We start from the raw sequence: 16,619 nt of genomic DNA on the forward strand, positions 1-16,619 counted from the left end.
AGGAGGGGCAAAAGGTCCAATAGTAGAGGACTCAATAGCAAAGAACACCAGGAGTCAAAGAATTTAGTTATTAATCTTTCAAATTACCAGATTTCACGTTCTGAAATAAATGTCTTACAAAAAGGAACCACTTTTGTGTCAACATTTCATTCTAAATTACTGGATACACAAATATGTATTTACAAATTTATGAGGGTGTTACGATTACGACACTTTTTCACCAATGTTATCCCAGTCGCCGATAAACCTTCTTAAGACACCCTGATGGGACTCAGAAATATGAGTAAATATATACCACCAGTAAGCCACAAGGTTCTTGATGCTTTTGAGAAAGTGATCCACAAAGAGGTGGAAAAAGTTTACAAAGAACCGAAGTCTAAAATTACCAATATTTCCAATAAAGAACAAAACATTCTTAAAAATGTGGCTAACAAACCTGAAATCATCATATGTCAGGCCGACAAGGGAGGAGATTTGGTCATTTTGGACGCTGACTTTTACAGTAACCGAGTCAATGAACATGTTAATGACACCAACACTTACTACAAAGTGGAGCAGAACCCCACTAAACAATTCATGGACATTTTATCAATTCTGATAAATAAAACGTTGGACTCTGGAATAATAGGGCAAAAAGAAAAACAATATCTCATAAAAACCAATCCTGCAGTATCCGATATTTACATGCTACCAAAAGTTCACAAACATCCGACCCATCCACCTTGCAGACCTATCGTATCTACAATCAATTCTATTTAAAAACCTATCGGCAGGTATATTGATAAACATTTGCAACCACTGGTACAGTCCATGACAACATACATCAAGGACACCACTCACTTTCTAACTATTCTGGAAGACCACAAGGTACAATTCCCCACTGATATGCTTCTTTGCACGATTGATGTTCAATCATTATACACCTCAATCCCACACAATATGGGATTAGATGCGACCGCATCCTTTTTGATGCTGTCTGACATGGACGAAGGTTTGAAAATATTTATCATGGAGTTGCTGAATTTCACACTGTATCACAGTTATTTCGTGTGACACGACCAATATTTCATCCAGAGCTCTGGAACTTCCATGGGCAATTGCGCCGCACCGGCGTATGCAAATTTATTCATGCACAGGTTTGAACTGGATAATATTTTGTGCAAGGACCATTGGGTAAAGAATCTATTATTATATAAGAGATATATCGACGATATATTCATCTTATGGAAAGGAACACAAACGGAACTTTTGCAAGCAATAGAGACCTTAAATCATGTAAATGATCGGATAAAATTCACTCATAACATACAAAAACATCAAATATCCTTCCTGGATGTACTAATACAGAGCAATGAAGGAAGACTGGAAACCAGTGTTTTCACCAAAACCACAGACCGTAATAATCTATTACACTTTCAGAGCTTCCATCAACCCTCACTGAAAAGACATCTACCCTATTCTCAATTGTTAAGAATTAAAAGAATCTCTTCAACAGAAGAATTTTTAAAAGTGAGTGTTCAAACATGTATCAACAAATTCAAAGAGCGAGGATATCCCATGGAGATTCTTGAAGAAGCAAAATCAAAAATGATGAAAATAGATCGACGAGTATTATTACAGACTCATCCCAAACCACCCAGCCAAGAACGGATGGCATTCGTTTCAAAATATTCCACTGAAAGTTCCAAGATAAAACGAATAATACTAAAAAACTGGCCACTCTTGACAATGGAAGACGATTTCAATAACATATTCCAGTTCACTCCAAGGTTTGCATTTCAAAGGTCCCAGAACATCAAAGAAATCCTTAACAAAAAAACAGAAGAACGATCTGAACCACAGAAGGATACATTACCCTGCCACAACTGTGGTAATTGCAATGCTATAATTAAGGGCAAAGAAATCAAACATCCAAGTAAGGGCACCTCCATTCATTGCGTATCACTGCCACTTGTGACAGTCGTAATGTTATTTACCTTATTAAATGCCCGTGTGGCCTGGCTTATATTGGGAAGACTGAGCATAAAATCAAGACACGCATAATTGAACACAAGAGTAATATCCGGACAAACAATTCCAAATCACCCTTGGCAATCCATTTCAACAATTACAATCATACTCCAAGCCAGTTGAGATTTTTGATCTTGGAAATTATACCTGTGTTACCTGGCAGAGACAACAAACAATTTCTATTGCGCAGAGAAATATTTTGGATGACCTTTTTAAATACATGCCAACCGAAGGGTCTCAATGACCGTATGGATTTGAACTGTTTCCTATAAACTGTTGCCTTTAAACTATAATTGTTGTTTATGAACCATGAATAACTGTTATTTATTTTTTGGAATGCTTCTAATTGTATTTGAATCTGATTATTTGATTCTGATATGTATTCATCGACGCCCATCATTGTCTGACTATACATGATAACCTATGAGGTTTTAGACTTTTGGCTTTGACACTAGGGTTAGTGTAGACTTTTACACAGTTATGCACCACCTTCGCCTTGCCTTTTAAAAATGTCCCCTCGAGGTTTTATTTTTCCAAATATGTTACCCTTTTTTACTTTCTTTGCCTATCACGCACGTACATCCTTTTTGTTTCACGCCACCCTTCGGGTGTGTGCGTTCCGATCGACGAAATCAGTCCGTTTTTCATTTTGACTATCTCCACCATCGGAACAGTTACTTACACTTCCGGGTTAAAAGCGGCAGAATTTGCGCAACTAACTAACTCGCTGCCTACCCTGGCGTGCTCGATAAGAAAACTCTTCTCCTGGAGTTACCTTGATTTCCTAATGGGTGAGTGGAACGCTGACGATTCCGTTTGTGCACCGTCTTTTGAAGTAGTCTTCTTGCGCCGATGCCAGTTCAGCCTTAACGGTTGGGTTTATTAATTTTTAGAACTCGGCCCGTAACATTGATCTGCAATATCACTGATAGCTGAGCAAGCAGACGCTGCCGTAATCTAGGGTACGTTCATTTACCGATCCGCAACTTTCACGCCTTACTCAGTTTCTCACAAAATCGTTTGCTACAAATGTGATATTGTTCTTTACAGGCCTTTATTTTTATCAATCTTTCACAACTTTCCACGAGAGTTCCTTACAACTAAGGTACGAATTTGTTCATATCACCTCACACTGTTTTTTTCGTGATTTTATAAAAATGGGGGATCACTGTGTTTTCATGACTTCATCCTTTAACAAGTACGTACGTCATTGTCCATTTGAATTGAAACGCCGTTTATATCATTTATACTCGGGCAACTATGCATGATTGTGATTTCACTTTTTGACGCTTTTTAGCGGATATTCAAAGGGGATATAAGGTTTTCAATGGAGTTACATGAAACCTAAAATTACTTTTAAAAAATTGTCGTTAAAGATGTCAAATATGCTAATATAGTTGTGTTTATTTTCCTTCTACCGAATAACTATGCCCCTGAAGAAGGGTAAATTGCCTGAAATGCATTGGGCTATGTATTATAAGTTATAAACGATGAACAATTAACATTGACTGTGAAAGAAATGAATAATTCAATGAATTGAAAATTTTGAATAAAACTTTATTTGAAAGATCAAACTTTAAAGGAAATTGCTTTTCTGAGTGCTTTTGAGGACGTTATTCCCTGCTGGAATAACGCTACAATTCACTATTTTACTTCTTCCAAGACCCAGAAGGAAGATCTCAAATAGCACCTACATACATTAACGATCTGTTTACACTTTGTCTAACTACGAGTGTGACGGTTCTGCAAAAAATTCTGTTAAAAAAATTCTGTTTACATTTGGAAGGCACACATTCAGCAAAACAAAACTGATAATTATTCTATGCTCCCATGTCTCTTCTGATAAAAATGGTATCTCACTTGTGTGGGTATTCCTAGTGCCTGTGACAGGAAATGGCACACAACGCAACATGGACACATATTTTTCCTCTGAAATATGGACCTTTTTTTGCAAAGTGGGTAGCTGTGGATTTTGGGCCCTAGCTCAGCAGCACCTAGGGAAACCTAGCAAACCTGTAAATTTTTTTAGATTTAGACACCTAGGGGAATCCAGGGTGGGTGACATGTGAGGCTCCCATCAGGTTGTTCTCCTCAGGATCCCTTGCAAACCACAAGCTTTGACAAAAAAAACACATTTTCCTCACATTTCTGTGATGGAAAGTTCTGGAAATCTGTGGGGAGCCGCAATTTACTTCCAACCCTGCATTCCGTCAATTCTTCTGATAAAAATGGTACTTCAAATGTGTGGGTAGGCCTAGTGCCCACAGCAGGAAACAGCCCAAAACGCAATATGGCTATATCACATTTTTCCACTCAGAACTGATCTGCTTTTTGCAAAATGGGTAGCTGTGGATTTTGGGCCTTAACTCAATGCAGCACCTAGGGAAACCTAGCAAACCAGCACATGCTTTAAAACTAGACACCTAGGGAAATCCAAGGTGGAGTGACTTGTGGGCTCTCACCAAGAACTCTGACCTCCTGGTCAGGGAACTCTGCTCTCCCCTCACGCAGCTCTGTCATTGCACCGCTGCCCCCAACACCTCTCTGTCTCAGTTAGGTGTTCGATGCCCTCCTCCACCCGCAGGCTCCTGCCTGCGCCTCATCCCTAGTGGTCCAGTGGGAGAGCCTTGCTCTTCTGCTGGTCCACTCGGCCAGGCTTTTTTGTTGTCTGTCTCTGTTTGTCTTTATAGGTTTGTCTGGTTTCTGTTTGTTGTGCCTGTCTATCTGTTGTCTTTTTATTCTTTTTCAATCTATTGTGCCTTGTTGTGTCTTTTTTCGTATTGTGCTTGTTGTGTCCTTTTTCTTGCCATCTTCTACTGCTGCTGCCCCCGCGGCCCCTCTCCCCCCGCCGGTTCCTGCTCCCGCCTCCCAGCTGCGCTCCCTCCCCCCTACTTAATGGTGGCTGCTGCGCGGCCGCGCTGCGGCTACACACAGCGGGCGCACCGCTGGCACATAAAAGACAAGCCTGATCGGGACCAGTGACAGGGACAGTGGTTCTCTGACTCCCCACCGCTACGACTCAGCTGCCCTCCATGCACTCAATGCTGGAAGAAACAACCACTGCCAGCTACGTATGCCAGACACCACCCACGGCCAGTTTTCCTGCTGACACTGCTGCTGAACGTTCACTAACCGCCGAACCCCCATTGCCACTGCCCAATCTCCGGACGCCAGCCCACCCGAAACCCTGAGGTGCATTCTCCTCAATGTACGCTCCCTGCACAAACATGCAGTTGAGATCTGGGACCTCCTCGACACCTTTTCGCCAGACGTCGTCTTCCTTACAGAAACCTAGACTATCTCCACCTCCGCCCAACATTGCTGCTGGCATCCCTGATGGATACAAGATCCAGAGGAAGGACCGCCCCAACCACCCAAGAGGAGGACTCGCCATTGCGCACAAGAACTCCCTCCTACTCACCACTTCCAGCACGAACGACTCCTCGTCCCCGACGGAACACCTCCATTTCCAGATCCAGACCAGGCCCAGTACAACCCTATGAGGCACCCTCGCTTACAGACCTCCCAGACCTCGAACCACGTTCGCCACAACCATCACTGACCTCATCGCGCCCCACGCCATCACCTCCATGGACTATATACTGCTTGGAGACCTGAAATTCCACCTCGACAATCTCAGCGACCCGAACTCCACCGCCCTCCTGGACAACCTCGCCAACATCGGACTGAAACAGCTTGTCACCACCCCTACCCACAAGGAAGGACACACCCTCGACTCCATCTTCGCAGGAGGGAACAACATCCACTTCAGCCACACCTCACAACCCCTCTGGACAGACCACCACTGCGTACACTTCTCCTTCGCTAAAACCACCGCTCACAGAACTACACCACACCCTCCACGAAGGAATTGGAGCAAGGTCACTGAGGAGCACCTCAACTCCATCCTTAACCACAATCCCTCTCCCACCACAACCGTCAACTCTGCAGCCAACGAACAACACAGATGGATAACCAACTGCGTAGACAAGCTCACCCCCCTCTGTAACTCCGACAGACAGCACCCCATGAAAGCCACCTGTTTCACCACCTACCTGCGAGAATCCAGACGCACCTGCAGACATCTCGAGAAAGTATGGAGAAACAGCAACACCCCGGAAGCTCGGACCACCTACAAGAATGCCATGACAGAATACCACCAACGCATCAGATCAACCAAAAGGACCTTCATCCATGATAAAATCCTTGCCAACTCTAGCAACTCGAAGGAACTCTTCAGCATCCTCCAGGAATTCACCAAACCCACCAGCGAAGCGTCAGACATCACACCTTCCCAGGACCTTTGCAACAAACTCGGCTCCTTCTTCCATCTCAAGATCAAATCCCTTTATGACAACTTAAATGAACAGACACCAGACACCGAAACCACACCTACCTCCAGCAAAGCCAGCCAGCCCACCATCTTCGCCTGGATCTTGGTCACCACCGAAGAAACCACCACGACCATGAAGAGCATTCACTTAGGAGCCCCCATGGACCCCTGCATGCCACACATCTTCCACAGAGTCGCCACAGCCATAGCACCCGAGCTATGACGCACCATCAACCAACTCTTGAATCCGGCTCATTCCCCAATGACTGGAAATGCGCAGAAGTTAAACTCCTCGTCAAGAAGCCCTCCACAGACCGGACGGACCTCAAAAACTACAGGCCCATCTCCCTCCTCCCCTTCGTGGCGAAAGTCACAGAATAGATCGTCAACATGCAACTGACGAACTTCATCGAAGTCAACTCCATCCTCGACTCTTCCTAAACCGGATCCGCATCAACCATAGCAACGGGACTGCCCTTCTCGCCGCCACAGATGACAATCGCACTCTCCTTGAGGAGGGCCACACGGCGACCCACATCTTATTAGACCTCTCTGCAGCCTTCGACACCGTCTCCCACCTCACTCGTACCACCAGACTCCACTTAGTCGGCATACAGGGAACCACCCTTGACTGGATCCACTCGTTCTTTACCGGCTGGACCCAAAGAATCAGACTCCTGCCTTTCCTCTCCGAACCCACAGAGATCAACTGCGGAGAACCCAAAAGATCATCGCTCAGTCCCACGCTATTCAACATCTAGATGGCCCCCCTCGCTGCCATCGACAGAGAGCATGGACTCAGCATAGTATCCTAAGCCGATGACACCCAGCTCATCTTCTCTCTCACGAAGGAACCTGACACCACCAGACTCAGCTTCCAAGAAGGAATGAAAGACGTTGAATCCTGGATGAACAGCAGCTGTCTGAAGCTCAACTCGGTGAAGACAGAAGTCCTCAGCCTTGGACTCACCCCTTAGCCTGGGACAACATCTGGTGGCCCAACACCCCTGGCAACCCCCACACATCCACGGACCATGCGTGTAACCTCAGCATCATACTCAACTCCTCCCTCACCATGACCCAACAGATTTACCCCGTCTCCTCCTCATGCTTTGACACCCTCAGCATCCTTCGCAAGACCTTCAAGTGGATCCCCCCTGAATCCAGAAAGAAAGTCACCCACGCACTAATAACAAGCAGACTGGACTACGGAAACACCCTCTACGCTGGAAATCACCATATTCCTACTCCGAAAACTCCAGACCATCCAGAACACCGTTGCCAGACTCATCTTCGGCTTCCCACGGCATGCCCACATCACCCAGCCCCTACGAGACCTCCACTGGCTCCCCAACAAGAAGAGAGTAACCTTCAAGCTACTCACTGACGCCTACAAATCCCTCCACAACACCGGACACCAATACCTCAATGAAAGAGTCTCCTTTCACATACCCAAGAGATACCTCCTCTCCGTCGATCTCACCCTTGCCGAAACCACATGCATCCACAGAGCCAGAGCGGGTGGAAGAGCCTACTCCTACATCGCGGCGAAGACCTGGAACGAGCTCCCGCTCAACATCAGACGTTCCCCCACTCTGCACACCTTCATGAAGAGCCTCAAGACCAGGCTCTTTGGCTGAATCGGAGCTGCACGTCCCCCCTCCACCCCGAGCCTTGAGATCCTCACGGGTGAGTAACGCGCTTCACAAATCCCTGACTGATTAATTGATTACTCAGAATAACTTGCAAACCTCAAACTTTGACTAAAAAAGGCACATTTTCCTCACATTTCTGTGATAGGAAGTTCTGAAATCGACAGGGAGACACAAACTTCTTCCCCCTAGCATTCTCTTAAGTTTTCTGAAAAAAATAGCACCTCACATTGTGGGTATACCTAGTGCCTACGATAGGAAATTGCCAAAAGTGCAGCATGGATATATCACATTGTTTCACTTAAAGTTGACCCTTTACTTCCAATGTGGGTGGCTGTACATTTGGAACTAGCTAAGGCGGCACCTAGGAAAACCTAGCAAACCTGCACATTATTGAAAACAAGACAACTAGGGAGACCAGGATGGTGTGGCTTGCGTGGATCCCATGAGGTTTTCTTATCCACAATGCCCTGTAATCCTCAAAGTTTGCCTGAAATCACACATGTTCCTTACATTGCTGTGATGGATACTTCCAGAATCCGCAGGGATCCTCAAAATTCCTACCACCCAACATTACTTCAGTTGTGTCAATAAATATGCTGCACCACTAGTGTGGGAAGCTGTTCCGGAGCAGCTTGATCAAAAAAACATAAAGGACACCCTCCGGTGCAGAGCACCAGAGGGGCCTTTATTACCCTCCCCAGTGTCGGCCGTCAGACGCATGGGGGAGAAGTGGGGCCTTCAGCCATTGGATGACAGCTGCACTTAAGAGGTTGAAATACTTAAGACATTTGGTTTGTTGTAGATTCTTTGGTAGACATTCATTCTTAATTACCAAAACGTCTTCTTTGGGATGTTTCACTTGGCTATTCCCAGGTTCGCTGGGTGTTGCTTCCTATTTCATAATAAACTCAATGCAGTGTACTCCAGGAAATCAAGGATACAAACATGAAAATGTATCAAGAACTGGAAGCAATCTTTCATCATAACAACAGTTTTCAGCAAAACGGAGGAAGGCACACCATTTCGAAGAACAGTCCTACACAGTATCCTATTTATAGACACCTTCATGGGCAAAACTCAGAAAGACATGTTCATATGTTTAAGATGATCACTTACCATCTTTTCCTGGTTTACTCTTTCTGATGAAATCATTCAAATATCTCAAGGAATCAAAAAAGTAATCTGCTTCATTCTGACCTAAAATCTAGAAAGAGGAAGACAAAATGACTTTTGAGATCTACAGAAAGTTCATCAAAATACAATTATCCTTCTTAAAAGCTAAAAATCTGAATAGGGAATATTTAGTAGGAGAGCAAACGAGTACTGTAAGGACTGGAAATGTGCAAAGCTGCATCTATGTAGAAATTCAGAAAGTTGGTTTATGATGAACTATGTGGAATGTAAATTCCACGCAGGTAAATATATTGAATGACTTTACTTCTCTTAGGTTTAACAGTTTATCATCAATTGGTAACAAAGTTAGCTCACCAACTTACCCAATGGCAGGGAAACCTCTAAAAAATCCAGAAATCTTTTCATAGTCATCCCTAAAAAATTACAGTTTCCTAACACCCTAGTTCGCCAAAACCTCAAAGAGTATTTGTGTGTGGCAAGGGGAGGCAGAGGGAGCTTAAGGACCATGTGGATACAGAAACAACCTCCAAGGACAAATGTGCAACTCAGGAATGCATGTGCTGCACCCTTTTTCAACCACTAAGGATGAACAAACAATAAACAAAAATATAAATGTTAACATTTGTACTATAGCATAGAACAGAGACAGTGCACAGGACCCTCAGCCACTTTAGTATTGTTCTGGCTGCATGATCCCAGGAAATTGTGAGCTGCATCAATCTCGGAAAAGGTACAAACTAGCTCCTCATGACTCACTGTGCACATTACAGGGAATCGTGTTTATGCTGCATAATCTTATAAAATGGACTCCTTTTTAAAGGTTGTAGAACTATCTCCTCTACAACGTTGCTTTACTAAAGTCCGAAAACCTGTGGAGGCTTGATTTATAAGCCGTAGATCTGGCTAAGGTTTTCTTTGTTTGAAACCTGCCAGTTCTGTGACAACTGTACCAGCACCTGACCTTTTACCAGTTGAACTCTGTGTGGAGAGCCTGATGGCAGTTTCGACTGTGGCTCAACAGGATGACTCTTCTTAAAAATGTCTAGACCACCTCTGGAAGCACTCTGTCTCCGGTAGAGGGGGTGCCTCTTGTATTATGAGGAAACTACCTCTCTCTGTGTTTTCCAGTAAAGCAACAGAAAGAACACAGCACACTGTTCAAATAATCCCAAAACACATCTCTCTCAGTCACTTCCATCATAGCGCACTCACCCCACGAAAGGGCTGTTTTTTGGCCACTTGTGTCCAGATAGGGTTACTGCTCATGGTTGAAAGAAGTCTAATTTCTTCTGCAGGAGGATTTATTTAGGGTAGCATCTTACTTGTGCAGGCAACATTTCACCTGTCCAAAAGATATGCATCTCAATAGGGACCGGATCAGGGTCTCAGTGTCTCTATAGGCAACCTTTCTATGTGTAGTGTCTTGTGAGTTAGGAATGATGGAACCCCTTTGGCTCCTAAGGGACTCCTAGAACTGTGACGTAAGTCTTAGAGCAAAATGCATTGAAGGCTGGTTTAGAATGTTGAGTTTGCAATTACACACAGACAAATAAAGACGTGCAAAACTAAGCTCTGTGTGTGGCACAGTCATTGGCGGGTAGGCTGGCTTGGGAAACCGCTACAACTGGTGACGAATTAGGGGATAAGTAACCCGAAAATGGACAGTGGTCTCCCAGAAAGTTTGCCATGGTCCAACCAAACTGCTTGTGCATGCCTAACGAGTGGAATCAAAGTGCAAATCCAGTTGCTATAAAGAGGTTGAAAACAATGAAAGCAGTGCAAAGAAATCTACATATTGGTGACAGAGAACCTGCTGGTCAAACCGTACATCAACGTACTGTGCTGCTACAAAATATATAGTCATACGTAATCTGAAGCATTAATGCTAAAGGCAGTTACAACCAGGTTTACAAAGACCAGCTATTAATAATCAAGTTGCAAGCTAATTTTACAATTTGAAAGTGGTAAAGACAAAATGCACGCAAAGAGATGTCACCTAATAAAACTGTTATTTATTCACCAGACCCTGAGTAAATTGAGCCGGTTCCTCATCTGCTGGTGCCGCCACCCAGGTAGCACTGCGGTTGTACTTACCAAGCTGGTGACAATATGAAATGACTGAAGATATCTTCGGAGCTGTGAAAGGCTGAGAGAGTGGAGGCAAGACCGAGGCCATCATTTAAAAAATCATCAAGGACGATCCAGAGGTCAGAACATCTCATGGCCTTAGAGGTGGTTCACACAAACTGATTCAAGGTGAGCCACCTATGGAGCTGGAGAGACTCCACCCACAATATCAACCACTCGCAGAAATGCGTACAATGATGCCGCTTTCCTGAAACCAGCACCACCGTTCAATATGACCAAAAAGCTACATATTAGCGATAAATGGACTGCTTGGATAGAGACTTTTGATGATTTCATCAATGCACTTGAACAGACTGTTAACAAAAAGATTACCAAATGTCTTAAAAATCTTGCTGTGATGGTGTAAAAGAACTCATTAAAAAATGCCACAAACGGATGAAGACGTCACATATTGTCAAATTAAAGGAGTGTTGGATCTCATGTTTAATTCAATGGCAAATGTTCAATGGATTTAATGATGAAGAAGCTCTCTGAGAGTTATTGAAGGATGCTTGTCAAATTCATTCAGATGACGAATGCTGAGAATAACTCTTAGTCTGGAGCAAGTGCTAATGGCTGCCAAAGTTGAAGAGCTTGCTGATAGACAAGCTCCTGACATGGATGGACATGGATGCCCAGAATGAAACCGCCATGAGTGCGAAAAGTAAGCCAAAATAAAGACTGAAGGACACAAAGTGATGTGTACACGTAAAAATAAGTTGTGTTTTAGATGTGAATTTTCTTTTCCACACAAAGGTAAATGCCCCACTCTTGGACAAATATGCAAAGGCTGTGGGAAGGAGAACCATATTGTGATGGTTTGCAAAGCGGAAAAAAAAAGTAAGTGTGTCATGGCGCAAAGACAAAGTAGCTGCCACAACAGTCCAGAAGCCACGTTTGATGCACACCCCCAAGGCCAAGCGGCGACATCAGTTGAGACAAATCAACACTGAAAGAAGTTGATCGTCATCTAAATCATCGTCAAACAGTTCGTCTGTATCAGTATTAAGTGAAAGTGATGAAAATTATTGCGCCATGTTGATGTTTACCTCAGAAAAGCATGCATATGGTGGTCTGGCTGCTTGTGAAGAGAAATGTCAGTCAAGAAATGTTCGACATGTTAAAACACCAAAGTCATTCAAACATTGTCCGACGATTACACTAAAAGTAAGTGGTTGTTCAATACCTTTTATCATCGACCGTGGTGCATCGATAAACATTTTACCTGACGTGAAATACAATTAACTATCTCCATTGCCAAAACTTACCCATCGAAAACTAAAGAAAGCACTTGGGCTGTATTGACACCCTTAAAAAGTCAAGTTTCATTTGTAGCAACAATGAAACACAAGAAAACGAAGGTTCAACCACCCATCCATGTCCTTCAGGGCACCGCATGAAGTGCCTGTCTACTCTGTTTCAGTACCGCCGATGATATGGGAGTGATTCCCGTGAATTACAAAACAAATGCTCACCACAAAATAGTAAGTCAGTTCCCTTTGTTATTTCATGGTTTGGGAAAACTTAAGACTATGAAGATAAAGTTGCATATTGATGAGGATGTCCATCCTGTTGCTCAACATAGACAAATTGCTTTTCATTTGCAAGAAGCTGTTGAAAAAGAACTTGAAATGTTTGTTACTTAAGCACAACATTACTGACTGTTCAAGTAGTCCAACGCCATGGGTTTCTCCCATAGTGGCAAGTGCCTAAAGAGGAGATTGAAGGAGCTGTACGCATGTGCGTTGACATGCGTCAGGCAAACAAGGCAATTGAACAAGACCAACATCCAGGTCCACATATTGTTTACATAATAAAGCAATTAAATGGTGCAAAGGTCTCCTCTCACCTTGATGTAAATAAAGGTTATCATCAGTTAGAACTTGAAGAGGTTTGCAGGTACTTTACAACCTTTTCTACACATGTTGGTCTGTTTCAATACAAAAGACTTAGGGCCTGATTTAGATCTCGGAGGATGGGTTACTCTGTCACAACGGTAACGGATATCCCATCCGCCGGAATTTAAATCCCATAAGATATAATGGAATTTATATTTCGGCGGACAGGATATCTGTCACTTCTGTGACGGAGTTACCCGTCCGCTGGGATCTAAATCAGGCCCTAAGTTCTGGTGTGTCATACGCTGCAGAACTGTTTCAAGACTTCATTCGATGTATCATACAGCCTGTCATGAATGTGTTCAATTACAGCAATGCCATATTGGTTTTCAGAGGTACACAAAAAGAGCATGATAAAGCTCTTTCACAAGTATGTTTCTATGGTGCGTTCATTTTTTGCCATGGCCAGTTACTGTTCCAGATACCTACAAGAAGTGCTCCATTGAGAGACTTGGCAAAAGAGAATGCTTCATTTAATTGGTCACATGAATGTGAGAAAGTTTTAAAAGAATTAAACAAGCCATTGCTAATGCTACAGAAATGGCTTACTTGAATCCTAAGCTTCAAACAGAGGCTGTTGTTGACACTAGCCCAGTCTGTTTAGGTGCTATCCTTGCACAGTACAGCAGACACTTGAATGCTCAAAGGCATATTGTAAAAAGAACAATTAATGGACAGAGTGCAGAACAATGTCACACATTCACCCCAGTACAGAGATCTGGGCCTAAATCCATCATTTTGTTGCTCACCATGCCATTCCTGTTCGAACCCAGCCATATGCAAATCCGTCTTGACCCAGCGCCCAATGGGAACAGTCCAGCCCGAACTGCCAGGCCAGGTCCTCCCTGGACTGGAAACAAGCATCCTAGGACCGGTTTCAGGCTTCACCCTTAATTAGCCAGGATAGCTTGACTCCAGTGGCATGAAGAGCAAGGGACTCACGTCTGGGCATACCCATCCCACTCGGGGTGACAAATGCAAAAAGAGCAATTGATGGACAGAATGCAGAACAATGTCTTACATTCACCCCAGTACAGAGATCTAAGCCTAAATCCATAATTTGTTTGCTCACCATGCCATTCCAAAGGCATATTGTGGCATAAGCAAGTAGAAGTTTGTCTCAAACAGAACATGCTTACTTACAACTTGAAAAAAGAAAGCTTAGCTGTGGTATTGGTTTGTAAACATTAGCATATTCATATTTTCCTGTATGGAAAGCGTTGTACGTTAGTAACAGATCAACAAGCTTTACTAACTAGATTTGCCAATCCAAAGACCAAAATGCCTCCTCGTATTGAACGATGGGGACTACGGTTACAAGAACATATTTACACCAGTGTGAATCGTCCAGGGAAATATCTGAACCCTTCTGTCTACTTTTCCGGAGTACCTATAGAAAGTCACAGTACTCCTTCAAGACGGCTGAGACCTATATTAATTTCACTGTAAAATCAAACACACCAGCCTCTATTTTATTAGCCCAGATTATCACTGTCATGAGCCATGATAGTGACATGTTAAAGCTGAAGGATATAATTATACATCAGTAGTGGAACCAGCACGCTTGACCGCTCACCAGTGATGGTGAATATCAAAAATACAAAGATCTCAAGGATGAACTGTCTCAGGAAGGAGTTATTCTATGAAGATGGAGAATTCTGCTTCCACAGAGTCCGAGACAGAAAATAATTAAAGTGGCTTATGAAGGACATCATGGAATTGTTGCCACAAAATGAGCTCTCCGAGACCATGTCCGGTTTCCTTATCTTGATGACAGGTTGAAAAGGAATTAAAGGCCTGTCATCTATGCAACTGCCTTTCTACAAAAACTACTTATCACACCTTGAGAATGTCAGAACTCCCAAAGCATGCCTTGTAGAGAACAGCCATTGACTTTTGCGGTCCACTCGACAAGGGTATTCACAATTGCCATTTACTGAAGTTGTTTCATCAACTACACTAGAATGAGCCATTGAAATACTAGATGCCATCTTTGCGACATGAGATGTTCCAGCCACAGTGAAGTTTGACAATAACGCGCCTTTCAATAGTCGAGAGTTTAAAGATTTCTTAGAGCATTATAATATAAAGGATTGGAGGACCTTGTGGCCGCATGCCAACAAGCTTGTTGAGCGGTTTATGAGTACACTTAAGAAAAAAGAGCAGCATGCTAATCTGAGAAGCTTGATCTGAAAACTGTGTTGAATTTTATCTTGAGAGCTTATCGTTCAACACCCGGCTCGACTATAGGTGAGAGTCCTGCAACATTGATGTTCGGGAGAGCAATGAACACCAAGTTGCCTTAATGGACCAATCAAATAGAGATGAGAAAGCAAGTCATGAGAAAGTCTTGGTGAACGAACAAAAGATGAAAACATGTGCTGACAAAAGATGACATGCAAAGAACATTATCTTTAAGAAAGGAGATCAAGTGCTCGCACATCAGATGCGGAAAAGAAAATCTGATGCTCCGTTTGATGCAGAACCTTTCAAGTTGTATCTACCAAGGGACATGTGGTGATTGCCCAGCACACTGTGAAGTCTATTACCAGAGACTCTTCTCACTTCAGGCCTTTAAATAATCGTTTATCAGATCTAACTGTTGAAGGAGAGGCTGGGTCTAAACCACAAGTGACTGCTGTTACCTCTACAACACTGACACAGATCCTGGGCATTCATGATGACAGCACCCAGTTTCCGAGAACATGATCAGGTCGGACAATTAGCATGCCAAAAAGATCGAATGAAGAAATTTAATTATATTTCTAAATCTATTAATCAATATATTTTTCTAAATATGTTTTTATTTTTTATGTAACGGAGGGGGGATGTACCGTCATACGATTTAGAAATGCTGGAACCCTGTTAGCTCCTGAGGGACTCTGTAGAACTGTAACGTAAGAGTTAGAGAGGTATGCATTGATGACTGGTTTAGAACGTGGAGTTCACAGTTACAGCCAGATGAGTAAAGACGTGCAAAAAGAAGCTCTGTGTATGGCATAGTTATTTGCGGGTGGCCAGGCTGGGGGAAACACTACACTATGCATACTGCAAAGTTAGGTCTTCCTTCATCCTGCAGGGGACATTGTGCTACTGTGCTTCAATGTTTCCTCCCACTTCCCGCTCAATAGTCACCTCTCCAGCCCTTAGTGCTGCCACACCAAGCAGATTGCATGATAAGTCCTCTCAATGCTAGATCTCTGGGTTCCACTGTTTGACACGTAACAGGGTTTACCATTCACACACATGCTAGTGCTATTTTGTGAGCCCTCAGTGTCGCAGGAAAAGATATGCTGCCCTCAGGTCCATTAGGGATAGCATTGCAATCTATCCTCCAGGATCTGATCATCTGACGAACCCGACCTCTGCCGCTCGCATCTCTAGGGACTCTAGGGATCCAGACGCCACATGAGACCACAGGAAAGAAACAGTGGTGGAACACCTGAAAGCAGTGGCAATCTG

General features: G+C 43.5%; 1 protein-coding gene across 1 annotated transcript in view; it reads right to left on the reverse strand.

The window, feature by feature from the left end:
• The window catches only part of LOC147683395 (unconventional myosin-VIIb-like), a 1,214,266-nt gene that overhangs the window by 160,280 nt on the left and 1,037,367 nt on the right, over window positions 1-16,619 (reverse strand). Inside the window, exon 42 of the mRNA XM_086943813.1 lies at window positions 9,115-9,202. Within this exon, the coding sequence (XP_086799939.1) occupies window positions 9,115-9,202 (88 nt within the window). The remainder of the gene's footprint in view (window positions 1-9,114; window positions 9,203-16,619) is intronic.

This window comes from Lissotriton vulgaris, chromosome 11 (genome assembly GCF_964263255.1).
Source record: "Lissotriton vulgaris chromosome 11, aLisVul1.2, whole genome shotgun sequence".
Classification (NCBI taxonomy): domain Eukaryota; kingdom Metazoa; phylum Chordata; class Amphibia; order Caudata; family Salamandridae; genus Lissotriton; species Lissotriton vulgaris.